The 27,305-nt window shown below is 37.1% G+C and overlaps 2 protein-coding genes across 3 annotated transcripts in view; both read left to right on the top strand.

Moving 5' to 3' along the window:
* Nucleotides 1-27,305, top strand: part of LOC145984088 (uncharacterized) — a 501,971-nt gene that overhangs the window by 280,001 nt on the left and 194,665 nt on the right. The window lies entirely within an intron of this gene.
* Nucleotides 1-27,305, top strand: part of LOC145984315 (uncharacterized) — a 136,783-nt gene that overhangs the window by 29,111 nt on the left and 80,367 nt on the right. The window contains exon 3 of the mRNA XM_083117973.1: nt 19,067-19,231. Within this exon, the coding sequence (XP_082974099.1) occupies nt 19,067-19,231 (165 nt within the window). The remainder of the gene's footprint in view (nt 1-19,066; nt 19,232-27,305) is intronic.

Here is a 27,305-nt window from a genome sequence, read left to right as displayed (position 1 = left end):
AGATTCAGGGTGGTAGAGGGGTGCAAAATTAGTATGTTGTTAAGAACCCTTTTATGAAGATAATAAAATTTGTTTCAGCTTTCCCTAATTTTTTTCCTTATTGGACCCCAAAACCATCCCTTGTTGACTTGCACTTGATTGGGACAAAGCAACTTGTTTAACAGTGTTCATATTTTATGTGATGCTCACAAATAATTCTTAACATATCAGACCTAATTCCATTCCCTAGAAGCCTCCCCCATGGTGCAGTGGTAGCATCATTGCCTTGTAATCAAGGGGTCTGGTTCGATACCCAGTGGAGGCACAAATGGTTTGGATCCCACTTTAAACTAGGTCCAGTCCCGATTAGCCTTACTGTGCATAAAGTGGACTTAAAACACCAACTCAAACCAAACTCCATTCCCTAGAGATAGAATTTCATATTTTTAGTAGCTGTCACTGTACAAAACAAAACTAAAATTTCTAAAGCCACACTCCATTTACAGGAATATTCTTAAGCACCGAGTACAATATAAACATGTTCACTCAAGAGGAGCTGGGTGGGGAGTGAGCAGTGGCATCACACTTCAGCCACAGTGCAGTCATACGCTTTCATTGAACTTAAAATGTGAGAAAATTTTGAAATTGAGGAAAATTTTAAAAAGTCTTCTATTGGGACCATGAAGATTGAATGTATAATGCGGGAAAATGTAAAACCAGGGAACATAAAATCGAGGTTCCACTGTATTTATACTAGGGTGAGCCACTATCACTTAGAACCAAAGCCCATACCAATACTGATAATCTTGCAGATTCCCACCGATGCATAGGCTTTGAAATTGTAACAATAAAAGTTGTTCAAAATATTAATTAACCTTTTGAGACCCAAGGCCTTTTTCACATGTAAGCCTCTCTGTCCCGAGCCGATATTGAGCAAAATGCAGAGTTTCAATTAACTGAGTGTTGATCGGACACTAATTGCCCTAGAGAGATGAGTGATATACCGTTGTACGCGGAATGAACCAGAGATTCAGATTATATGAAATTTATGCAAATTCGGAGTGTATGTGGCGGGGGGGGGGGGGGGAGGGGGCTAACTCTCAAAATTCCAAAATTTCGGAAAAAAAATGGTTCCCCCATCCTCCCCCAAGAAAAAAAGTACATGAGAGTGTCGACATGCACATGGAAATGATCGCTGACATGTAAGGAACACAAAAATATTTGCATTATTATCATATGACCAATGTAACTTGAGTTGTACCCCCAAAAGGAATGGTCGGCGGGGTGGGCCTCCCCCATGGCGCAGTGGTAGCGTCATTGCCTTGTAATCAAGGGGTCCCGGGTTCGATACCCGGTGGAGGCACAAGTGGTTCGGATCCCACTTTAAACTGTAGGTCCAGTCTCGATTAGCCTTACTGTGCATAAAGTGGACTTAAAACACCAACTCAAACCAAGGAATGGTCGGCATGCCACTGATTCAAGCTTCAAAATGCAGCGGTACCTTGAAATGACTATAGCTCAGAAACTAAATGCCCTAGAGATATGAAAGATATACTGTTGTACGCAGAATGAATCACAGATTTAGACGATATATAATTTATGCACATTCGGCATACATATGGAGGGGGAAAAGGGGGAAATCCCCTCAAAAATACTATTCTTAAAAAAAAAGGTGTTTCCCCCTGCCCCCCCCCCCCCGAAAAAAAATTGTCAAAATGCACGAAATGCAAAATTTATGCAAATTTGGTGTATATATGGAGGGGGAAGGGAGAAAACCCCCAAAAATTATTTTAAAAAATTGTCACTTCACCCAAAAAATGTCCTCGCACTTGGGCACAAAGCAACACCTACGCACAACATTCACGGACGAAAAGCTAGAACGCAGTGAAAAATGAGCACCAATTCTTGCAGCTACTTGAAATTCTATTTTTAGACAACTTGTGGACACTTGTGCTAAAAAAAAGAAAGGTTTCCTTCAGCATGCTTCGAAATTCCATTCTCACAACGCAGATTCAGCAACCAGTCTTCCCCCTCCCCCTGCTTGCGCCCTCACGGAAAACTTTCATTTTGACATCGGATACTGATAAACAAGCTTCCTTTGAAAGCAGTTCACAGGCGGGAATGAAAAGCATTGCTTTAGAACAACAAAGCCTTTGTCGGCAAAGATTTGACCTTGAAAAGAGAAGCAAAAAGAGAAGTCCCCTTTCCCTCCTCCATTTTCATGAAGACAAAAAAAAATGCAAAAAAACATTTCTGTTAAATACATGTGTTAGGAACAATATAAAAAAAATCGAAATTCTAGCCAAAAATAGAAAAGTTATAACGTAAAAACTACGACCTTGACACAGCGTCTCGATCGAGACGCTTGGGACAGTGAGGGTTACATTTGGGTATCTCGTTTGAGACACTTGGGCAGAAAAAGGTTAATATTAGTGGGTGAGTGTTCCACTCCAATTATCAGCACCAATTTATGAGAATTTTGCTTTAAAATATTCAAGAATTACATCAAAATATTAAACTATATGTGTGTAATCACAAAATACTTTTTTTTTTTTTTTACATAATATTAGTCCAAAATGAATGAAAACTGAATTTTCCAAGCTTTTGAGAGCTAATGTCACTCTCATCTTCAGGGTAGAAGTGTAGTCCTGAGCATCAACCTGGTGTGTATATACATTCGTGGAGGGGGATTGCCAGTGAAGATGGTGGACCAATCGGGTGCCATGTCTGCTAGGTCCGCACTCCTGGTCAACTATTGCTAGCCATGCTGAGTCCAGTTCGAGCCTCGTGTCACGATTGAGATTTATGATGCTTTCAACAAATGCAAATGCAAAACAAAATCTTACCCTGGGTGTATCTACAGGGTGGCACAAAAGTCATTTTACCCAAAAAGCACATTGATAATAGTATTACAAAAGTGTTTGTGCTTCTTGTGCTAAGTAATATTTTTTAGGTATACGGTTGGTAACATTGTCATGTGACACTGGCAAAAGTGCACTCAGTATTCTTTTGTCGACAGTTGAGTCTCTGCCTTGTTGTAGTGTGGTTGTTTGTAAGCAAGTTCTGGTCTGTGATGTGTTGAAAACTGCACTACATGAGGATGATTTCGATAGAAGAATTAAGTTTTGTGAGATGTTTTTAATCCGTCATGAAGCAGATCCACATTTCTGGAAGTCTGTGTTATGGACAGATGAGGCCTAGTTCAAACTTAACGGCCTTGTGAATTGTCATAATTGTGTCTACTGGTCTGATACAAATTCACATGCAATTATGGAAAAGGAGCTGAATACGCCTGGAGTGATTGTTTGTGGGGCATTTCTTCGTTTGGTGTAATGGGACCTTATTTCTTTGATGCACATGTTACTGTGGAATCTTTATCTCTAGATGCTGAAGGATGTTGTGTTAGTTGAACTTGAAAACAACCCCACTTATTCAGATCACTGTTTTGTATTGCAGCAAGACTGAGCTCCTCCAAATTATGGATGTGATGTTCGATTTTTTTAGATGATGCATTTCAGGGTGGCTGCTCACCGGGAATTCCTTGAATTCCATGATTTATGCATGAATTATTAGCTCCGGGAATTGTACGTGAATTCTGCGTGAATTTTTCTCCGTAGACGTGAAAAATTGCAGGTTTTATTATTCCAAACACCATTGAGTACATACATATTTATAAATGTCCTGTGGCATGTTTTTACAGTTTAGCTTTTATTTTTATCAGGAAAGGAAAATAAAGCTACAGTGAAAAACAAAACTGGAATATCTCAATCCCTATACTTTATTAATGTTCTCTGCAGAATAATCTATCTGGCAGACATAGCAAGTTATGGGAAGGCACCAAACCTAATATTTTTGGAGCTCATAAGCTACGAGTTCCTTTATGACCGAAATTTGACTGCATTAGCATGGACACATTGTCTGTTGTTCGCTCACGTGCATGTTCTTGCAGACAGAGTGCTTTAATTTTCTTAAATATTGTTTTGTGTAATCATAAGCATTTCCATAATATGCTTATGATTACACAAGGTAATAAGTAAGAATAAGAATTAAATAGAATATACATTTGTCTGTACCCTTGAATTTTTAGCCATTAATTTTTGGTAAGTTCTCCTTGAAAACCGGGAATTATACTTGGATTTTATCATGGTCTTAGAGTAGCCACCCTGCATTTGAAGAGTGGATAGGATGCCATGATACCATTGATTGGCCTGCGCATTTTTGTGATTTGACGCCATGCGATTTTGCTTTGTGGGGAATTGTTAAGGATATGGTATACTCATCATCACTGGCAGATTTGGATGCACTGAAAGACTCAATTATCAATGAGTTTCATGTCATCAACAATGATACAAGTTTACTGCATCATATTTGCAATTCTGTTGTTGATTGTTGTGAATTTTGTGTATCTACTTGTATTTTGTATGTATACAGTACTTGAATTTGTGTATAAGTACACTGACTTTTGCGCCACCCTGCCCAACCCTGTGGCCGAGTGGTTAGCACATCGCGCTGCGATGCCAAGGGTCCCGGGTTCGAATCCCGGTCGGGCTTGGTTGTTTGTGAATGTCCATTCATCAATTTCATCCTTTCATCACTCATCCCCATCTTCGCAAATTAGCCAAGAGGCACAAAACTCGAAGTAAAATAAACTAAATCAAATCAAAATCAATTTTGCGCCACCCTGTAGTTGCAATGTGAGTTTCAGCTTAAAAACACCAAATTTGCTGGTCTCAAAATTGGTGACTTGCCCCAACCATTCCTAAATCTCACACTATATTACAGAGTTTTTTGAAAGAACTTTGAAGCTCAAGTGATGTTCTAACATTGCTGAGACTTGGGTTTCTTAATCTACAAAAATGTAACCTAAAAAATTAGCATAATTTAAAGCTCTTGTAAGGCATGGTAAATTGGTCTGTCATTCACCATCTTTAACCCCTTCCCTGTGAAATTTTCTGACAAAATGTTTTTTCCCGTTCTGTGTATTTTTTTTCTGAGTTTGCATAGTAATCTTTTTAAGTAGCTACTGCTTCAGCACAATTCATCCAAGTATCATGGTTCATACATCTTTCTCTTCAGAATAGAACAGGTTTCAAATGGTACCACGCACATGTGTATGTAAAGTATGAGGAAAGGGAAATCGGGGATAATTCGGGAAATTTCCCTCCAAAAAATCCCTTTTGGTAACTTTGGGTCCCTCTGGCCCGGCCCTGGATATAGGTACCTGATTATAATCTACCTTGAAAAATACTATGGTCTATACGTAATGCATTCGCCAAGTTTCATTGCAATATCTTGAATAGGTATGAGGGTGAAAAATATTTCGCAATCCTGTTTGACAATACTATTAGATACTATTAGAAACTCACAAACTCAAAAACCAAAAAATTAATCACCAACAGTTCAAATAACGCAACACCAAAAAATATGTACATAAAGCAACTGACTAAACTCTGCTCACAAACGAACTCACGTTTGCACTTTGGCAGCATAACACAAAAAGAGAGTACTTTCCTACTTTTTCCTACTACTACTACTTCTTTTTCTTCTTCTTCTTCTTTGTCGGCACTGCAAATCGTGACTAAAAAATGGGTCGTTGTTTCTTCAATAGGAAAACATATGTTTCACCAACAAAAAATGCATTATTCCATTCAACACAGGTTACTTCAGTCAGATGTTGGCGATAGTGACCAATGGCGTAATATTACGCCGAACATGGGTTAAACATAGTGACTATTTTTCTCAAATACAATATGACACCAATCCTTCAAGTTATATTGTAGGGTGGCTACTTACCGGGAATTCCTTGAATTCTGGGAATTATGCGTGAATATTGGCTACAATAATTATGCATGAATTGAAGACTAAAACTGGTAAACGCTGTAAGTGCCACAATAATTCAAACACAGTTTTCCACGTTAAACTGTGAAATGTGCCATGCTTTATAATGTTCTTACAGGGTTGATGTGCGGAACGATGCGATTTCCCACTTTTTTCCCAAGTTTTTCCCAGTTTATCTTTTATTTTAATCGATGTAGGAAAGGAAAAGAGAGCGGCGTGGAAAATTAAACCGAAATCTCTCAATCCATGTAGTTTGTTAATGTCCTTTGCAATATTTGTCTGACAGATGGAAGACTATTTCAAGATAAGATAGCCTGAAGTTAATTAGGTAAATTTGAGTTTTGAAGTTATTTTAAAAATAACATTTTTCGTAGATTTTGTATTAGTATTAGTATGTCCCATAACATTTGGGACTTGTGTTTGTAGATGTAATTCGAGTTTGAGTATGTGAAATGGCAATATTCCGTTTAATTGATTTAGAATTTGTGGATAAACCGGAATTGCACAGACCCTTTATATTGTTAATATATTTGTGTGTGGGGGGGGGGGTGAGAGTGGTAATATGTAAGGCTGAAATGGAGAACACATCTGCTTGTACCCTTGAATTTTTTTAAAGTTCACCTTGAAAACCGGGAATTATACTTGAATTTTATCAAGGTCCTAGAGTTGCCACCCTGTATTGTAACTCTAAAAATTTCACCTCAAAAGCTTTAAATTTTCGGCAAAATGTACATTTGCAATTTTACCACCACTACTCTCCTAAACTACGAAACATAATTTCAAAAATGTTACTGCAAAATTGTGGACTGAAGAATTCTCTACAATGATGGAGTTTAGTTCCTTATACGTCGAAAAAAAAGAGCATGGTATGGAGCATGCAACATGAGGGAAAAATCAATTTTTCATTCACCATCTTCAACACATGGTTCGATTTCACTCACATGTAATACCATTGCAGTCTATCAAGTTTTCCTGCTGCAGAAACAGGTTATCATGGTCACTAAATAGATGACTTATCCTGCTTTGCCCATTCACCCCACCCATTCTCCTCCTAAATCATGCATTATATTACGATAATTTATTGTCAAATTAAGTGCAAGTAATATAATGCTTCTGAAGTTTCATACACAAAGCTCAAAACTTTAGCCTACATAAAGGTTTGAAAATGCCAAAAATGATCAAAATATGAAAGTATATGTATACACTGTATTTACTTGAGTACCTCTCAAACCCTATTTTCCTAAAAAAAAATGAAATTGTGGTAGATTATGAGAGTACATGAGTACAGAACTCTTAACCACAAATAACATTTATCCTACATAGGCAAGCAACCCATTACATTCAATCAATGCACTGAACTGGAGGGAGAGGTGACAATGTCTCAGTGAATGGCACTGGAAAGAAAACAGAAGATGAAAAACATTTACACATGTACTATATTTTGAGAAATGAATAGAATTATTTTAAAAGTTTCCAATTTAATTATAGACAAAAGGTAAAGTTTCCAGTGGCACCGTGGCACACTTTATTCTACTTTCACGATATTTCAATAAAATGTACTCAATTCTCCCTGTAATGTTTCATACATGCAAAAATGCATTGTATCAGTTGATCGTCACAGGTGAAACTATGATGTGCCACTATGGCTGATGGAAGTGACTGATAACTAATGTGCTACCACATTTCAAAATTGTAAGCTTTGTTCAACTATACTGCGTCAATCAATGCAAACGTTTTATCTAAAATTTTTGGGCACTTTTTCTTATTTGTTTCTTGGATATATGTTCGTATTATTTCTGTTAAAAGTCCATTTGTAGCATTATTTGAGAAAAATATCCTGAAGAAAACCACTAACTTGTACTAACTACATTAATTATTTTGAGTATTATGAGCTTGGCTAAGCCTTTATTTTACAAGTTTTCTCAAACTGTTGACAATCACACAACCTCACAAGTATTTAACGCAATAATTTACATTTTCTGGAAAAAAAGGAACTTTTTGACTGGGTTTTTTCAAGGTGTTTTTTTTTCTGAAAAAAAAAACCAAGTGGGGAAATATGGGCTGGGCCAACCCTGATTTACATACAAGTTTTTTTTATAAGGCTTTTCCTAGTAAACTTCCCTGTAAAATATTTTAACAGTTTGCTTGAAGCAAATAAAAAATATGTACATTTTTCTGATTTTGATATTGTACATATGAATGTACTATGGAAATGTTTGTTGAGTGTGTTAATGAAACTATAATAATTTCAGTAACTTTTGTTCCAATGAAAATAAAACATTCTGGATGTACTCTATAATTGTTACTTGAAATATTTTATATAACCTTTGTAGCAGAATTTTGCCAATTTTCTTAATGATAGTTTGCAAAATATCAGCTGCCATCTTTATTTACAGTTTAATGAGAATTACACTATTTACGGTTTAACATGATTAGTATTTTGTATATTATTCTACACAAAGTGTTTGCTCTTTTTGCCTTAGCTCCACCTGTTATGTGTTTACATTACTTCCTGGGTGAATTGCTTTCATTATACTTTTAAAAGCTAACAAAAATCAAATAAAAAAAAGACAGTAACTACCACACCAAAAATATTATACTCTTCACCATAGATGTTGAGAAACTCGGTTCCTTCTGAGATAGCCCAGACATTCAGTTTAAGAATATCTATATACATAAAAAGATTTATTCTGTAATAATTACATACAAAAGAATTACATAAGAATATCCCCAACATAAAAATTGACATGATCCTATTTAATAACATCAATTATATAGTTTATCTGAAATATAGAAGCAAATGGTTTGTTCACTGGCCTAGACGAGAAGTACTAGTTCAAAATGTATTCAAGCTTGTCACTTGGATGCATGATTGGACCTCTAATTTCCCCCCTTTTTGTTTATAAAAAATTGCCATGCAAGAAGATACTAAACTTTATTCATATAACAAATTACTAAATTATTATTGAAATGAATTAAAACTGTTTTGATTCCCTTGCCCACTACTCCTGTCCCTTTAATCCCAGATTAAAGAAGAAGCAAGACATCTTGACAGTGTCGAATCTACAGCTTTAAAGGATGGTACATGGAACAAGGTACTTGGCTCGTTACCAACAGGTAGAGTTATATTGCAAAATAAGTGTGTTACTTAATCCACTTGGTTTCTGATTTAGAAGGCACTCTCTGCCTTTCATTGACTCAAAGGATAGTGTACAAAATTAGCAATATCCCCCAGAAATGTAACGTTGGCTGGTCGCCAAATGAATCTAAAATTGAATGGACTATCTATGCACTGCCATAAAATAATTGTTGACTGCTAGCCATAGGACTAGCCAGTCACACTGGCATTGGGAGAACCTTTGAAGGTCTCCACTCTCACCAAGAAAATGTAGGAATGCGAAACCCTGCTGCTCAACTGGGTCCCTTTATATAGGCGATTCGAAAACAGACCAGTAAACTGGAATTTTCCGCCCTCTACAGTTTTGAAGGAACTAGATTTTAAAATTCAACTGCCTTCTGCAAACTGGTGTCCAGTCACATAAGCCAGCAACACACATTTGAAATTGCATTACCAAAGTGGCGACAGACCTGGAAAACCGGGAAAAGTCAGGGAATTTTGTCTTGATTGACTTTTTATTTTTTTTAATTTTTATTTTTTTTATTTTTAAAAAGATATCATTGTGGAACTCTGCACGGGAACAAGGAAATCTTGTTGTTAAGTTTCGGCCTCACCTTTTAGGCCCCTTTTATGCACAACACAACCACGGTGCCGGAGAGAGAGAGAGAGAGAAATTTCCAGAGGGGCAGAAAAATGTGTTAAGCCTCTAAATATTACGTGGAAAATGCATTGAATTATCATTATTTCTTGTCTGTATGGGAGTAGTAAGGGGACAGAACTGTCAACAGATGGAGGGGATGGGCACAGGTGGCACCGTCCGATAGTTGTCGGATGTCATAGCAAGGCATTTTGTTGGACAAACTGTAGGAACATGGAAACAAATAGACTCCTTGATACATACATATTTTGTTGAATATTGCCACCCGACAAAGTAACTCACTACAACATGTGACAGAAATTGCATGCATGGCAATCGTATGGAATTAATTTTTTTTTTTGGATGTCTTCGGACTGCAACATCCAACAAAAATTGCATGCATAAACAAGAAGAGCTTTAGACTGCAAATATGCTGCTGGAATTTTATTACTCTTCTGGCTCACTTCACCTTATTTAATGTAGCAGTGCTTACAAAGGTTTTCTTTCATCATCCTGACATATTACTGGTTTTGCACAAGTTAACATACGTTTACAATGACATTGCACTATTCTTAGATATCAAGAAGAATCCAACCAAACTGGATATATATTGAATACTATCACGAAAAAGTGAAACATTGGTGAACGTTATAAAAATTGGCAAGTGCATGCTCCCAACCTCAAATTTACTGCAACACTAGTATTGCAATGAAGTCAACGCCACTCTCTGTCCTGTCTGTTTAAACTCCTGAGAAATGGTCATTAATCTCTCACTGAGTGAAGTTAATGTCCAATATTATGAAATAAAATGCTAAAAATAACAAAAAATGAAGGTCCCTACCGATTAAGCATAAACAAGAATATCAGTTGTAATTTATTGCACTAGTAACAATGAGTCCTAACCTTATTTTCAGCCTAATCACCATCATTGTTCTGGCATTTGTCGTAGCATGGCACTAAATTTTGTATGCCCATATATGTGTCTGACAACAAAGACTGGAACTATCTCTACTGCAGTGTAGCTGTCAAATCCTTGTCCTGCCAGAAACCTCTTCAGTTAAACAAAGCGATGAAGGTCGGTACATTCAAGGCCAGGGCTGTACAGGGAGTGGTCCAAGATCTCTCACCTGAAGTGATGCAAAGGGCCGGCATGTACTCAGCTGTTTGGGATTGTGCACATTCAATTGGCCTTCCGTGAATTATCTGCACCATCGTCTGACCATACTATCACTCACGACGTCCGGTTTGCACACCTCACACAATTGATGGTAGCTCTGTGCCAAATTCTGAGCATGCAAAAATCTGATTACTACACGTAGGCTACATCGCAGTCAGTGGGAGACTGTATGAGCACTGCAATCTTTAACCTAGAACTGTCCTAAAACGGCTGCATTGCAACTGTACCAGATTACAGCTACATGTCACTTTTTCCGGCCTGCATGTACATGTCGCTCTCCGACCACTAGTGCTACGTATAGGCGCCATTGGAGCTTTTTTCAGGATGCCCCTCGTATATGAACTTTCAGAAGCTTTTATTATTAGAGTGTTCCTGTTTTAATGTGTGGTTAGCTAAAACAGGTACCTATACAATGCAATTCCATAAATTTCTTGCATTGAATTTCTAATACCAACATTCCCTTTTTTGTCAGAAATAATGGTATATCTGCATGTTGTCAGTGTCACAGTACTTCACTTGGAAATACTGTACAGATGCAGAAATCCCACTTATATGCAAGAGTTAAGTTGTTTGCTTTACAGAGAAGAGAGAAGTAGCTTTGTGCATCGAAAAATGAGTCCGCACTCATGGTTCTTGCAAGCAAAGGGTTCCAAATCTCGGTGGAAATGTCTAACCCTTCTTTTTGTATGTATATCTTGCTGTTGAAGCTAAAGTACTTATATCCAGTGACCAGATGAAACCACCTGACGTATTCCCATGCGATTATACCAAAGAGAGTGCATTTTTACAGTTTTAAGTTTCAACCTTTGTACGTTTTTGGAGGTTTTTAGGAAGAATGAAATGGGTATGGAAAGTTTTATTGAGGCATGGGCAAGTTTTTAACTATTCATTTACCAATTGAAACCTTTTCCTTATTCCTTGTTCAACATAAATTGACACGGCATGTAGCAATAATACGTGCCAAGGAAGAAGCCTGAAGGTGGGAGCAGTAGACCCCCGAAACGTTGCTTTTACAAACAGAACATACTCACATAACGTAAGTAAACTGTTTTTTATATTTTATGAAATACGTATTGTTTACTAAAGTGAGTAATTCATACCTGCACAAATATGAACTACCAGGAAGAAATTATATTTCATTTTTAAATATATATTTTTAACCATATCCTGAAAAAACAATAAAACCCAGTTTTACCTGTTTTTTTTTAAAGTTTTATCTGCAAAAAAAATCCACCTGGGTTGGGCTTCTTCGAAAAACCCAGGCAAAGTGGCCAAGTCTGAAAGTGAGGGGGAAGGATTCCTTTAGTTCCAAGGGCAAGGGCTTTTTACTTGAGCATGCTGGCTTCTCATAGAGACTGACCTCATTGCTAAGAAATATTTACCAATCCAAACAATGAAAATGAATTTTGCTGCAAATGATTTTTTTTTAGATAAGAGACAAAAAATATTACAGAAGGAAATGCTCTTCCAATTACTTTTTCGGAAACTAAGGAATGTCTGTGCATTGCTGTCACTCAACTCAAATGTCATAATTAAAGAAGGAAATAGTTGCTTTGGGTAAATATAAACTGCTTACAAAATTAATGATATGTTTAATTTCTACTCTCAATTTTTTTATCATTACTGAACCAATTGGAGGGTGTTACCCATCCCTGCTTGTGTGTGTTTAAGAATTCTCTGCATTCTTTTTGCACTTTAGATCATAGTTGTCTGGTTTAATCCTCTAGGGAGAATTCACAGCGAAGAAACATGCTGCAAGAGACACATGTTGCTTGCAAGCGAACACTCAGTAATCAATTGAACTTTTTGAACCGAAGAGACACAACAAGCTGCACATGTCTCATGTCGCTTGGACTGTGCCGTTTTCTCAATACCATGCATCGTGTTGCCTCAGTTTGTTGTTCGCGTATGCACAGTGACCTAATGAGCTATTTTTAGAGAGCCCAACTGGAGGCCTTGCAACCTCTAATTTATTGATACAATAAAGTATCGATATGTACAATGATTTAAGATTTAAACACAACGTTCTTTTCACTTTATCAAGTTTTTTGGTGCAGTTATTGGCTGTAATTTGCCTTCAACATCGTTTAAAGAGGCAGTGTTTTGACCATTTAGGGCGTGACTGGTTTTATTTTAAAATGCCAGCATATGGAGGTACTTTAGTCCAAAATAGATCAGTCAATGTGGTAATGTACTCTACTGCATTGTTTCTCAACCGCCGGGCCCTCATAATAACTATACTGAGCTGCCAGAGGTTCTGATGAAATTGGTTGACAAATAAAACACTCCCATTATCATATTTGAGTTGTTAGTTTTCATTTTTTAAGTCCATTTATTGCTGAAATAGACTAATCAGGACTAGACCTACATTTAAAGTGGGACCCACACCGCTATGTGCCTCCACCAGGTATCGAACAAGGGATCACTTAAGGTGAGGAGATACAGTTACGCACCATGTGTCCATTTATTTGAATATCATCAGAATGGGAATACTACTGAAGAAAATCGAGGGGGTACAAGAGAGTATGAATTTCTCCACATGTGGCAGGTTGAAGTGTTTTTCAAAGTTGATTATTAAGTTACATACGACCTGTAAAAAATATGACTAATAAGAATTTTCAGAATCCCATGTATTCCTTATGGAGAATCAAATTCAACATCAAGTTACGGCTAATCAAATGGGAGTTTCGACTTTTCTGCTGGGCAATCACTTCTTCAAACTGCCATCTTCCTGTTGATATCATTTTCTATTCCATTGGAAGTTTGATTTTCCCAAGATAACAAATCAAAAAATACTCCCATATGCCCAATGCATTTCTCCTTGCCTCTTGCCAGTGTTGCCAAACCTGGTGTGCATAAAAGAGCTAAATTTCACCTTAAATGGATTTAAAACTTACTTTCAAGGAGCTAGATTTACGAAGTGCTTCCTAGAGTAATGTTAGTTGTCAAAGGGGTGGGACGCTGCTATTACTGTTAACTCTAAATTGATGACAATTTATTCTTAGGTTTCACCATCTAGATCTGGCGGAATCACCCATTTGATGGTCGTACGAAATCGAAAATAAAGGATTCCCTGATAACAATATTATGCCAATTTCACGTCAACACGGCGCTATAAAAAAGTAGCTGGTGATATAAGAGGGGATGGGGTGACACAGCCAATATAACAATATCACATCACGTGCAGTGATGGTATCATAGTGAGGCATGTGGGCGGGCACCCCAGTTCACAGGCAAACAAGTGCACAAAAGAGCCAGATCTGGCTCCAAGAGAGCTAAGTTGGCAACACGGACTCAAAGGGAAAAGCCGGGCGGAGACTGTCTCGCATGCCCTTAATTACAAGGAGACGATGTTACCGCTTCGTCATCCATATTTTTATATTTGTCAACAATCCGACACATAATCCAACTACATATTTTTACTCTTTTTGATTATGCCAGAATATATTTATCTATATTGAATTTCATGGCTACAATTAATTCATGCATAACGTCTTAAATACTGGCAAGGTATTTACGAGGAACATTCTTGGGTTAAGGGCATTGACTTAAGAAAAAAATAGAAAATACTGGAACACAGTTTGACAAAGGTTAAGAACCATTTCTCTAGTGTTTATGTCTTCGCTTTATCCAGGCTGGAAAGTATAGCGTATTCAGTTTGAGGTCAGTGCATATTATTTCTCAGTTTCTTATGCACTGTGCTGTCTCGAGTTTCAATAACTTACATAAATTTTAAAACTCGATTTACATGTAACAGTGTCTCTTGCTGCATTTTTTCAGGTGACTAATAAACTGATTAATACAATTATCATGCAAATTGAGCAAACAAACCAGTGTCGGTTGCTGCATGTTGCATGCACCTTGTCTCTTTGGTGTGAAACTCCCCCCCCCTTTCCTTGAGCACTAAGGCACGATGGTCCATAAAATGGAACATGAAATCAGAATTTGCATTATGAAAGGTTTTTGAATATTGTCATCTCTTTCAAGAAATCGTCGTTCACTCATGTTGTTGCTAGTTATCTAGTTCTACAGACCCCATTGATAGTAATATGATTCCAGATACAATTGTTAGCTTGTATCTTCATACGGGTGCAAATAGCAGGCAATGTTGTTTACACATTTCAACAAACAAACGCAACGTAAAAATGAAACCGAGAAGATTTACGATTTCAAGACCAGAAAAGTGTCATAAAATGAACAAGACACACAAACCTATTTCAAGACCTTCGAAACAAATTTGGAAAATATGTTGCAGTTGGTTTGACATAATAATGAAACTAATTTCAGAAGTTACAAAATCTTAGGTACAGTGGCGTAGCAACATATCGCGAGGCCCTGTGCGAGATAGAATGCAAGGCCCTATCCGTTCTTTAAGTTTGAAATATCAATGTGAATCGATACAGTCATCAAGGAAATGTCAGCAAATTATTTTATTTATATAATACCCTATAATAATAATTAATTTCTGACGAAAATTATATTTGATAGTACGTGTCAGAGAAATTTAAACTTGGCAGAGCTACAGTAACACACTGCTGGAATTTTCATTGACCAAAGTAGTAGTAATAGTATGTTTTTAAGCAGTAAGTAAGCAGTTAAGTCCATAAAAATAAGCGGGCATTACAGTTCGCAAATGTCAGCATCTCCGTCAGTATCACCCGCCACGCTTCTCCGGATCTCTCAGCTGAAGATCGAAATGAACGCACGGTATTATTTAATGAGTCGTTGTTTATTTCCTCATTTCAAAGTTTGTACGATGTAAATGTCACAAACCATGGCTTAAGTAGAAAATATCGAAGGATGAACATAAAATGTCGGTGCTTGATAGAGCGGGAGGAAGGGTGTGCACTAAACCACAATCCTGTCTAGGGGCCCAAAGTATCTACCTACATGCTCTTCGACACAATCGGTTTCAACATCAACAAATCTTAAAACAATAGTCATTTGCCCCATAAGTGTGAAATCTTTAAAGAAACAAAAAAAGGTATAGTGTTCCCCTGTGCTTAGCACCATGCCATGAATGCATATAGGGGGGTGTGGAGGTAACGCCCCACACTTTCTTGATCCGGTCGTGTGTGGGGGTGATGTGATCAGCATCACGTCCCTGATTGCCTTTACCCCCCAGGGTTTCCCCCAGGTACCCATGTCATTCGACGCTGGGTAGGCGCCAGGGCCGTTTCCAATGTTAGAAAAGTTCCCGGATTTGAATCGGCCGGAGATCGAACCCGGGACCTTTAGCATGGTAGTCAGATGCGTTGCCAACTGAGCCACCGTGGCCACTTGTGAAATCTTTGGTGTAATAAATTGATACAGCTAATTTGACTTTTTTTAATTAGCAATTTTGACTTTGTTGCACATTAATTGTACCAGTTAACTTTGAATTTTAGGACTTAGATGATAATAATAATTGTGAATCTAATTTTGTTGTTACGTCTTAATGTTGTTGTAATATTAAATATTTGCCGCAGTAGCGTAACAAAATCGTAAAGTATGCGTCGGTAAGAAACAAATTTGGGTCCCTCAAGTACAGTCAGATTCTTCCAGGAAATTTATGTAATTACTTAGAATGGTTGTGGCTACACTTACCTTAATGATTATACAAATCGATGCTCTACCTCTGAATTTTCACATATTACAACATATCTTTCTTTGACATATATGTATTCAAAAGAAGAAAATACAAATACTTACTTATCCCCTCCCCTGCCCTTCTTAGCAGCTGGGTGAATAAAAATAATGATTTTTATTTATAATTTTTGATATCTTTTATTTAAATCGATATTTTTTTTTTGGCACCGTACACATAGACATATTTTTTTTATATATAGAAAGGCTTTCTCTGATAAACGGCCCTGTAAAATATTTGAACAGTTTGATTAAAGCAAATTACAAATTACATGCAAATATCCATTTCTCTGTTTCTGGAACTGAACATTATGAACCTAATATGAAAATGTTTGTTGAGTGTGTTAATGAAAATATTATAATTTCAGTAACTCTTCTTGCAGTGAAAATAATAAATTCTGGTTGTACTTTATAATTTGAACTTAATAATTTTTACAGTCCTTGTAGCAGAATTTTATGGTTTTTAATAATAGTTAGTCAAATATCAGCAGCCATATTTATTTACAGTTTAATGAAAATGACACTATTTATGGTTTAACATGATTAGTATTTTGTACAGGGTGACAATTAATGAACTATATGAAATAAAACTGAAATTAGTTACAAACCACGTAGTACACAAATTGTATTGCATATGTAAGCGGCACTACAGACATTCGGATTTAGGTTATGACATGTTCGATATGTCTGCCATCTCTGGCGATGATGTGGGGCAGACGAACAGCAAAATTCTGCATGACCCGCTGAAGTGTCGAAACATCGATGACCTCCTGAATGGCAGTTTTCTCATCGGCAATGGTTTTGGGGTTATTTCTGTACACCTTGTCCTTAACATAGCCCCCTTCCAGTGGCCTCTGGGTACCCCAGAGCCAGAATGCAGTCCCCAAAATACTCCTCGAGGACATTTTCACTTGTAAATGGCTGACATCAACACGTAGCGTGCACATACGCATACGAATTCCCATCATGCCCTGTGGCCAGCCACGCACTTTGGACGTCATCACACGAACCGTTCAGAAATTATGACGGTTTTATTTCATATAGTTCATTAATTGTCACCCTGTATATTATTCTATTTAAAAAAATGTGCTATTTTTGCTTATAAAAATTATTGAATTTTAAATCAAGGGAAATTTAAGTGTTTTTTTCAGATGACATATTACATTTACTTTCGTATGAGCTTCACCCCATCAGTACATATATTTTGTTTCCTTTATTTCCTTTCTTATAATAAACACCATTAAATGATTACGAGATTAATATACTTTCACAAAAAATGATTCTAATATCTACAAATTTCTTGTGTACATTATTCTGTAATTTTATTTAAAGTGACTTCAATAAGTGCTTTTTTAAAATAGAATTCCTGATTTAAATCAAACCACCTTGCTTAACAGAAAGATGGCTTCCGGGCAGCGAATGACACTTTTATATTAGATCTTGACCTTTCTTGTTCAAGAGTGAGATTACTGAGTCCACTAAATTTGGGCTGAATCATAGCATTCGACATTACATTCAAGAAGTTTATCCTAAGTTTTAATTTTGAGAAAGATAGTTCTCTTTTCGTGGTCATTACTTGAAGAGTAGGAAACGAAGGAAGAACTGCTAATATTATCTATACCCTTCTTCAGTTTAAGACACTGGAAGCATTTAAATGTCCCATACTTTGCTCCGTGGCAGTTTGAGGTGCTATATCATTAACATATTAAAATCGGGTAGGTTATGCAAATTCACGCGAAAGAAGAAATGCCAAGACGAAGCTCTTTTTATTCAAGAAAATAATAAATGGATAAATATGTCCAAGCAATTTTTGCATTAATGTTTCACATGAGAAATAAGAATTATTTTGACTTTTTCGGGGCCCCTTAGGCTTAGAGTTCCCGCCCGCCTCTGATTTGACGTATTTATTCAAATTATAACGTTAAACTTGAATATAAAGCCAGATAAAAGGAAGGTTTCAATTTTATTGCCCTCAAAATTAGCCTTTTCTATCTTTCTCACTTCCATTTGTTATGTTTTTCGTATCAACCTTATGGGACAAAAGGCCCCTAAATGCGCAAGGCCCAGGGTGGTCGCCCTCTTTGCCCACCCCTTGCTATGCCAATGGTTATACAACCTCAAGGCACCTGCTCCTAGCAGAAATTCAAATATTTCCATGCGTAGTGAAATATAATGGCCATCGAGTTGCACGGGTCTTCTTAAGACTCGGGTAATAGAAAAACCTGGAAGGCATCGATGCCTGTGCCCAACTGTGACGTGAAGCTCGCTTGCGCGATGTCGAACACCTGGGCTTGATGTGCATGTTGCATATTATTGTAGGCGTGCCTCCTCGCAGACAAGTTTTTTCCGGGTCTTGTGCAGGTCTCTGAACACAGGGGCTTTTCCATTGTGAAATTTGAAATTATATTCTGTTCTTGCTAAAGTTTAATATCTCAGAAGCAATGAATTATACAGTTATGAATCAATCCTTGTTTTGTTCAGAATTTATGATGCTACTAGCTCATGCTTGTAGAGTGCCCTTATGTTTGAGTAATTGGAAGTAAATATAGCAGATATATAATAGCAGTGTATTGTTTTGATAATTCACAATGACATGTAATAATTTTTATAACTATATTTGGAATTTACTTTTGATGCTAACTAATTTTATGTTGAAGTAATTTACATCATTTCTTTTTCTTTTATTTAATAGATATCACCTCCACAGAAGCCACGTGGTGGGCACCCTGAACCTGTGGAAATTCTTACACTGGCACCGTTTGGTCCTGTACCGAAAGTTCTTTTTTGCAATGTTCCTGTTGGGGCAGTGCAGAAGGGCGTGATTGTTTTGAAGAACCCTTCAAACCGAACATTACATGTAAGTATAAGTGGTGTATCTAACCTTTGATAATGAAGTAAGTTAAATTATTATAATTTCCCTACATATGGCTTCACTAAATATTGTCTCAGAAGAATATTATTTTTCAAGGAATAAATCACTATTATAGTACACTTTAATTGTGAAGGATATAGGGTATTATATACACACTCAGCAACATTAAACTAGACAAAAGTTCCAATAGGTACTTTATTTTTGTCTGAATTTTCCATCAAACCAAGGGCCTCTTTTAGGGAATGAAATGGCATTATTTTCCTTTCTTTTTAGTAAGAACGTAAGTTAGAGTTAACTGAGTTACAATATATGGAAGGAAACCTTAATCTCAGTAAGTTCCGAAGTTATGGGGCCACCCATGACTACTCTCCAAGAGCTTCTGTGATGATGTTTCTGTATTTGTGTTTGTCACATGGAATTTTCTTCTTCAAAAGTTACATGAATGTCATTTCTTTCCAGATTAACCATTCATTGGTGTATGTGATCTAGATTAACACTATTGGTATAGATGTGAGTGTGGTGTTCATGTATGAATTTAATTATGTTTTCATTTTTTCAAACATTTTTACTTCCATTACAATAAAAAAAATTCATAAACATCTACGAAGTGCAATCCAAAAGTTTGGGGACTCTGCTCATAGTTCCTTATCATGATGACTTTCAAACACCGATGCACAACCACCTACAAAGTATTCCTCTTGGGCAATGATACACTTTTGCCAGCACTGTTAAAGCTGTTGGAAGCAGTGCTGGAAGCATCTTTTTGTGTTTAGCTTTTATTTTTATCGAGAAATGTAAAGGAAGCTACAGTGGAAAACAAATCAGGTTTTTCTCAATCCATGTACTGTTAATGTCCTTTGCAGAACAATCTATCTGGCAAACGTAACAAGTCATGGGATGGTGCTAAGTATAACCTTATGTGAGCTTTTAAGCTTCAAGCTTAAGCATTTTACGAGTGCTGTGCTTCACAAAAAATACCTAACTATCTACTCCACTTAAAAAAATGCAAAGCTACTAAACACTACCACCATATCACCACTACTCACTTATCCTTATTCCATTTGGCTAGTCCTCTTGAACTGGCAGGAGGGAAAAACTCCACTTAGTGCATGTCCCTGGGTTAATCAGTCAGAAGTGATTTCCTTCTGGATGTTCCCTTGTCTTACACAGGGTGGCGACAGACCTGGAAAACATGGAAAACCGGGAAAAGTCAGGGAATTTGAGGTGTCCAAAAAAGTCAGGGAAATGTCAGGGAATTTCGTCTTTTTTATTTTTTTTATTTTTAAGATATCGTTATGGAACTCTGCACGGGAACAGGAAATCTCGTTCGCAAGTTTCGGCCTCAAGTTTTAGGCCCCTTTTATGCGCAACACAATCACGGCGCCAGAAACCGGTGATGGCAGGAGGAGAGAGAGAGAGAGAGAAATTTCTCTCGTTCGGGCTTCTCGGCGGGAATTTTAAATTCGAACACTCTTTGGAGGAAAATTGTTATAACTCGGTCACCATGGGAGCAATCTACTTAGGATAAGTTTTGTTTTTCAGATCAAACATCAGAGCATGCAACCGTGCACAATTCAGAACGCCGGACCGAGTAAGGGGGCTTGGGGGCACGCCCCCTAAATTTCAATGAAAAAAATTAAATCTGGAATTTGCCCCCTCTTCTCCCACTATTTTGGGGATAAGGCGCAAATTTTAGTATTCTTTCCAAAGAATGGACATTTCTCAAGAGAATGAAACATATTTAATGTAATTGGTTGCCATACAAGTCGAATAATAAGCCAAAATGTTTTTTTTTACGAAAAATAGGTAATTTGCATTTTTCGAGGAAAATTGTTATAACTCGGCCACTATGTGAGCAATCTACTTCGTATAAGTTTTGTTTTGCATCTAAAACATCATAGCATGGAAACGTTTACAACTCAGAACGCCGAACCGAGAAAGGGGATTTGGGGCTCGCGACCTCCGAATTTCAATGGAAAAAAAAATAAGAATCTGGACTTTGCCCCCTCTTCTCCCACTATTTTGGAGAGAAGGCGCGAACTTTGTATTCTTTTCAAAGAATGGACATTTCACAAGAGAATGAAACATATTTCATGTTTTTCGGTGCCATACAAGTTGAATAATAAGCCAAAATGTGATTATTTTTTTTACGAAAAATAGGTAATTTGCATTTTTGGAGGAAAATTGTTATAACTCGGGCACTATGGGAGCAATCTACTTCGGATAAGTTTTGTTTTTCAGCTAAAACATCAGAGCATGCAACCGTGCACAATTCAGAACGCCGGACCGAGTAAGGGGGCTTGGGGCCACGTCCGCCGAATTTCAATGAAAAAAATTAAATCTGGAATTTGCCCCCTCTTCTCCCACTATTTTGGGGATAAGGCGCAAATTTTAGTATTCTTTCCAAAGAATGGACATTTCTCAAGAGAATGAAACATATTTTATGTCGAATAATAAGCCAAAATGTGATATATTTTTTACGAAAAATAGGTAATTTGCATTTATGGAGGAAAATTGTTAAAACTTGGCCACTATCGGAGCAATCTACTTCGGATAAGTAACAAGAAGATAACAAGAAGAGCTTTACACTGAAAATATGCTGCTGGAATTTTATTACTCTTCTGGCTCACTTCACCTTATTTAATGTAGCAGTGCTTACGAAGGTTTCTTTCATCATCCTGACGTAATACTGGTTTCGCACAAGTTAACATACGTTTACAATGGCATTGAACTATTATTGGATATCAAGAAGAATTCAACCAAACGGGATATATATTGAATACTATCACAAAAAAGTGAAACATAAATCTGCATTGGTGAACGTTATAAAAATTGGCAAGTGCATGCTCGCAACCTCAAATTTACTGCAACACTAGTATTGCAATGAAATTAACGCGACACTCTGTCCTGTCTGTTTGAACTCGTGAGAGATGGTCATTAATCTCTCACTGAGTAAGGTTAATGTCCAATATTATGAAATAAAATACTAATAATAAAAACGTAAATATTTTAATATATTTACTCGAATCATTCAATCATAAAAGCAAATCACTTTCTTCAAGAATTGACTTTTCTCTGCCAGCCCTGCTAAATTTTCACTTTCCATCTACTGATTTATACAAGGGGTGGCCAGAAAGTAATTTCCAATTAGTAGGGAACCGTAAACGCCAAAACCGTGAAAACTGGTATTTGCTGCGAAGTTATGTTGAAGAATGTGCAGAGATGTATGGACACATTTTTGGCCTTTCGAATTACCGAAATAGTGCGAATTTGGCATAAAATGCGAATTGTTGGCGTTTTTAGCAATTTTTTTTAAAGAAATGGCCTAAAACAACGAAACATTCTTGTCTTTTCTAGGCCATGTTTGTGTACATAGAACATGCAAGTTTTCCAACATTTTACTCAAGAGTAAACTATAGTTATACTTATACGTACATGAAATAATTCCGACAGCCACATTAAATCATGTATTTCCAACGATTTTTTCAACTTCTATCGAAACCATTTGCATCACAGAGCAAAGTGGCAGGGTTCTAACAGGAGATCGAGTGTGTATCTACCATCACATGAGAGCCACATCTTCGTATTTGTCTCACAAGATATGTTTTGAATTACCAAGCTAAGTGCGCACCATCGGCATTTGTCGAGCGAGAAATAATGGAGCTCAGTCATTAGGGCATCTGACTACTATGCGAGAGACCCGGGGTCGATCCCCTGCAGGGGAGAACTGTGTTGTTTTCCACCTATTCAAACTGCTCCGGTACCCACCCAGCATCATATGAAGCTGGTAACTTGAGGATACTTTGAGGGATAAATGTAGCCAGGAGCGTGGTGCTGATCATATCACCCCCACCTTCGACCATGATCAAGAAAGTGTGGGACCCTAACTCCACACCCCTATACACCTTCATGGAAAAGTGCAGGGGAGCACTTTACTTTTACTTCCTCAAAAATCTGTTCCAACATATCGAACTGTCACGAAAGTATGTAGACCATGTGACCTACAATTTGAAATAATAGTTTAAAAGCACAATGGAGTATTAAGTTTCGGTATATCTGGCAGATAAATGTTCTAAAACAAAAACGCGAATTTTGGGAAACGTAACACTAACAAGTGAAAAAAAGATAATGCCAATTTTTGGTGCCATAATATATCGGTATCTGTCACGTGAGATTGACTGATTTTAATTTTATGGGTGCGTCGCCACTTATGGTCATTATGCACCCTTCAGTATATACGGGGAAAATTCCATTATCTAAAATTCTTACCTTAAAATTAAAAAAGGGGTATGGAAAATATCTTTCAAGATATCAAACTCTCACGAAGAGACGTTAGCCATGTGACTTACAATTTGAAACAGTAGTTTTAAAACACCATGAAGGTATAATTTCAGATATTTGCCAGAAAATGCGCTAAAATGAAAATTTGAATTTTGGGAAAAAAACACCGTATAGTAAAAAGTAAAAAATGAGAAAATACACCAATTTTTTTTTTTAAAAAATAACAAAATATCAAAGAGTCTGCCGATTAGGTATAAATAAAACAAGAATATCAGTTGTAATTTATTGCATTAGTAACAGTGAGTCATAATCTAATTTTCGGCATAATCACCACCGTTGTTCTGGCATTTGTATGTCCATGGTATATGTGTCTGACAGCAAAGACTGGAACTATCTCTACCGCAGTGTAGCTGTCAAATCCTTGCCCTGCCTGAAACCTCTTCACTTAAGCAAAGAGATGAAAGTCGGTTCATTCAAGGCCAGGGCTGTTCAGGGAGTGGTCCAAGATCTCTCACCTGAAGTGATGCAAAGGGCCCGTGTGTGCTCAACTGTATGGGGTTGGGCACATTCGATTGGCCTTCCATGAATTGTCTGCACCATCGTCTGACCATACTATCACTTACGACATCCGGTCTGCACACCTCACACGATTGCTGGTGGCTCTGTGCCAAATTCTGAGCGTGCAATGTTGGCTACATCCCAGTCGGTGGGAGACTGTGTGAGAGCTGCAATCTTTAACCTAGAACTGTCCTAAAACGGCTGCATTGCAACTGTACCAGATTACAGCTACATACCACTTCTTCCTGCCTGCAAGTGTGTGTGTCGCTCTCCGACCACTAGTGCTGTGTATATACACCATTGGAGCTTTTTTCAGGATGCCCCTCATATATGAACTTTCATAAGCTTTTATTATTAGTGTTTTCCTGTTTTAATGTGTGGTTTGCTAAATCAGGTACCTATACAATGCAATTCTATAAATTCCTTGCGTTAAATTTCTAATACCTACATACCCTTTTCATCAGCATTAATGGTATAACTGCATGTTGTCAGTTTCACAATACTTTACTTGGATATATTGTACTCAAGCAGAAATCCCATTGATTAAGGAAATATGACACTTTCTTTTGTACAATTCAATTGTTTCACTTATATGCAAGAGTTAAGTTGACTGCTTTACAGAGAAGAGACAAGTAGCTTTATGCATTGAAAAATGAGTCTGCACTCATGGTTTTTGCAAGCAGAGGGCTCCAAACCTCAGTGAAAATATTAATATATACTGCTGGACAATGAAAACCGGACACTTTAATATTTGACATCTGAATTGCAATAACAGCTCGCAGGTATATTCCAGAATGTTCGGCAGATCATGTAGTACCATATGCACCATTCATAGGCTCGGACTTTGTTTATGCATTCGTAATTAATTCAGTTTCTGCAACATTTAGTTAGCCCTTGTACCAGAGCTTTTATCGACCCATTGCGTTATCACAAAAAATGCAAGTGTCCGGTTTTTTTTGTCCAGCAGTATATAATACCGAGAATGTATAAGGCAGACTGATAAATTACAAATTGTATTTCTTAATCAATCTCTCTTCACTCTTATCTCATTTAGTCGTAACTTTAAAAATAATGAAGTATTTTGTTTTAAACTTACTGCGTATGACAAAATTCCGTAATCCTTCCCTAACTTGTGAATTGTAATAATTTTTCAAATTCACTATTTTGCAGTTTGAATTCAAAACATAGAGAATAGAGAAATGAAGTCAATTTCATAGAAGATAATATTGGTACTTAACAAAACCATACGTGGATCTGTATGAGCTTATTATTTCCATTTGCAAAACATCGATTTTGTTTAGTTTGTAATTGTCAGGGAAAAATGTAAATTTTGTCCTGGAAAACCTGGAAAAGTCAGGGAATTTCATTTCTGCTTGTTTGTAGCCACCCTGTTACATTAACAATGCAATCTATTTTTAAAACAATATACCCTTGCTAAAGGAAGTGTATATATGGTTTTATCACTGAGACCAGCCAGTGATCATACTCATCCAGAATCATTAAATCTCTCCTTGATCAAATATGACTGACTGAGAGGAAACTAAGCTTTTTGGATACTTTGAGAACAGTGCTACTTACCACAGATACAGCATCCAATTTCGGACAATGTCATTTCGTCAAAATAATTCAAGACATCCGACCAGAGCAATAAAGTTTCATCCTTTCCAGTGCTACCAGGTTCCCGAGTTATTTTGGTGGGCCAGTAAAACTTTTGTAAACAACACTAGCTTGATATTCCACCAGGAATGTCGGAACTTGATCCTGAGTGAGGGGCAGGTTTTCAAGTACAGATTGTCCACACATTTTTCAAACTCGAACCTCTCCTTTAAATTATATGTTTATGTTGGGGAAGGGGTTCATGTTCTGATTGGATTCTATTACAGTAGTTCATTTCCACTCTAGACCCTGTCCTGATTAACCTATCTGAGCACAAATTGTGTTAAACCAATCTTTGCCGAGAAATAAAGAGTGAGAATGTTGGCCAAGATTTTCCATGGATTCCATCAAACACTCCAGATGAATGGCATGTTAAAGTACCAAAAGTGGCATGTAATTTAATAGTGTCACAAGATGAGACTCATAACATGATTGCTAGTGTGAATGGACCATTTAACAAGGAGCTGTAACAAAATCTACTTGATGTTGGAGGTTGATTGCTTCAGAGGGGTCTTACGACGATAGATCAAAAGAATGTTTGCAATGACATCCAGGGAGATTGAGGATTGCCATTTGTTTCAGGAGAAAAGCAAGGGTTCAAAAGAGAACTGAGCAATGAACTGTCCAGTGCTCTGCTAGAGGAAATTACATCAGTCTAAATACACCTTAGCAATGTCACGAGCTATTTCTGCCTTCTGTGTCTCCTTTTTCTTCTTATCTCCTTTGGTTTGCTGCTAACCTAGCATTACACACAATAAATCAACCAACCAAAGCTCTGTTGCTCATTCCTCTGTTAGGTCAACCAGAACAAGTGAAAATGGAAAGCAAGACATGAGATATTAACAGTAATTGTGGAGAGAAGACAACATTTTTGTTGTTTGTTTACAATAAATCTGTACATATTTTGGTGCATTACCATCCACAATTACTGATAGTGGCCATTAACAGGGGCAAAATATTTATCCATGCATTCTTGTAACCAACATGTATTACAAACATGATGAGGGAGTGTGTATTACTCACTATTGAATAAAATATAAATACGTAAAATAGTATTAAAACTTTTCAAACTTACGTGAGTGAGTGTATGTTAATCCGGATGACGTTTTGGAAGTAAATACTTCCTCTTTCTTCAGATCTAGCTAGATTTCTAGACACCGGATGTGATGTCATGTGAAATAGTGTTAAATAGGAATATGGTAAAAGGAATAGGTAAACAAACACTTAAAAATCCTGGTTATTAAAATCGTAAAAATTCCTATCCAGGTGAAACATTCTAAAAAATAGTCATATTCAAAAGTAAAAGGCTAAAAACCAGGTGCCCACTTGGCAGCCGAGGAACTCCCGTCGAGCAGTAAAGTGAAGCGTGTGGATAATGGTCTACATACACAGAGTTGGAGTTTACCTCCTTCCCCACGGGACTGATTCCCCTCAACCGCAATGTCACCAATCCTATGAGAATTCACGTTCTTCCCCTACAACTCTCAAAACTTCAGCAGTGACATGAAAACCCTACTTAGCGTAATTTTTACCAGCATTATCCCATTTTCTAAGGAAATGAATC

This window comes from Lepisma saccharinum, chromosome 2 (genome assembly GCF_977018435.1).
Source record: "Lepisma saccharinum chromosome 2, izLepSacc3.1, whole genome shotgun sequence".
NCBI classification, from domain to species: domain Eukaryota; kingdom Metazoa; phylum Arthropoda; class Insecta; order Zygentoma; family Lepismatidae; genus Lepisma; species Lepisma saccharinum.
Note: the sequence above shows the minus strand (reverse complement) of the source record. Positions and strands in the feature narration are given on the sequence as shown.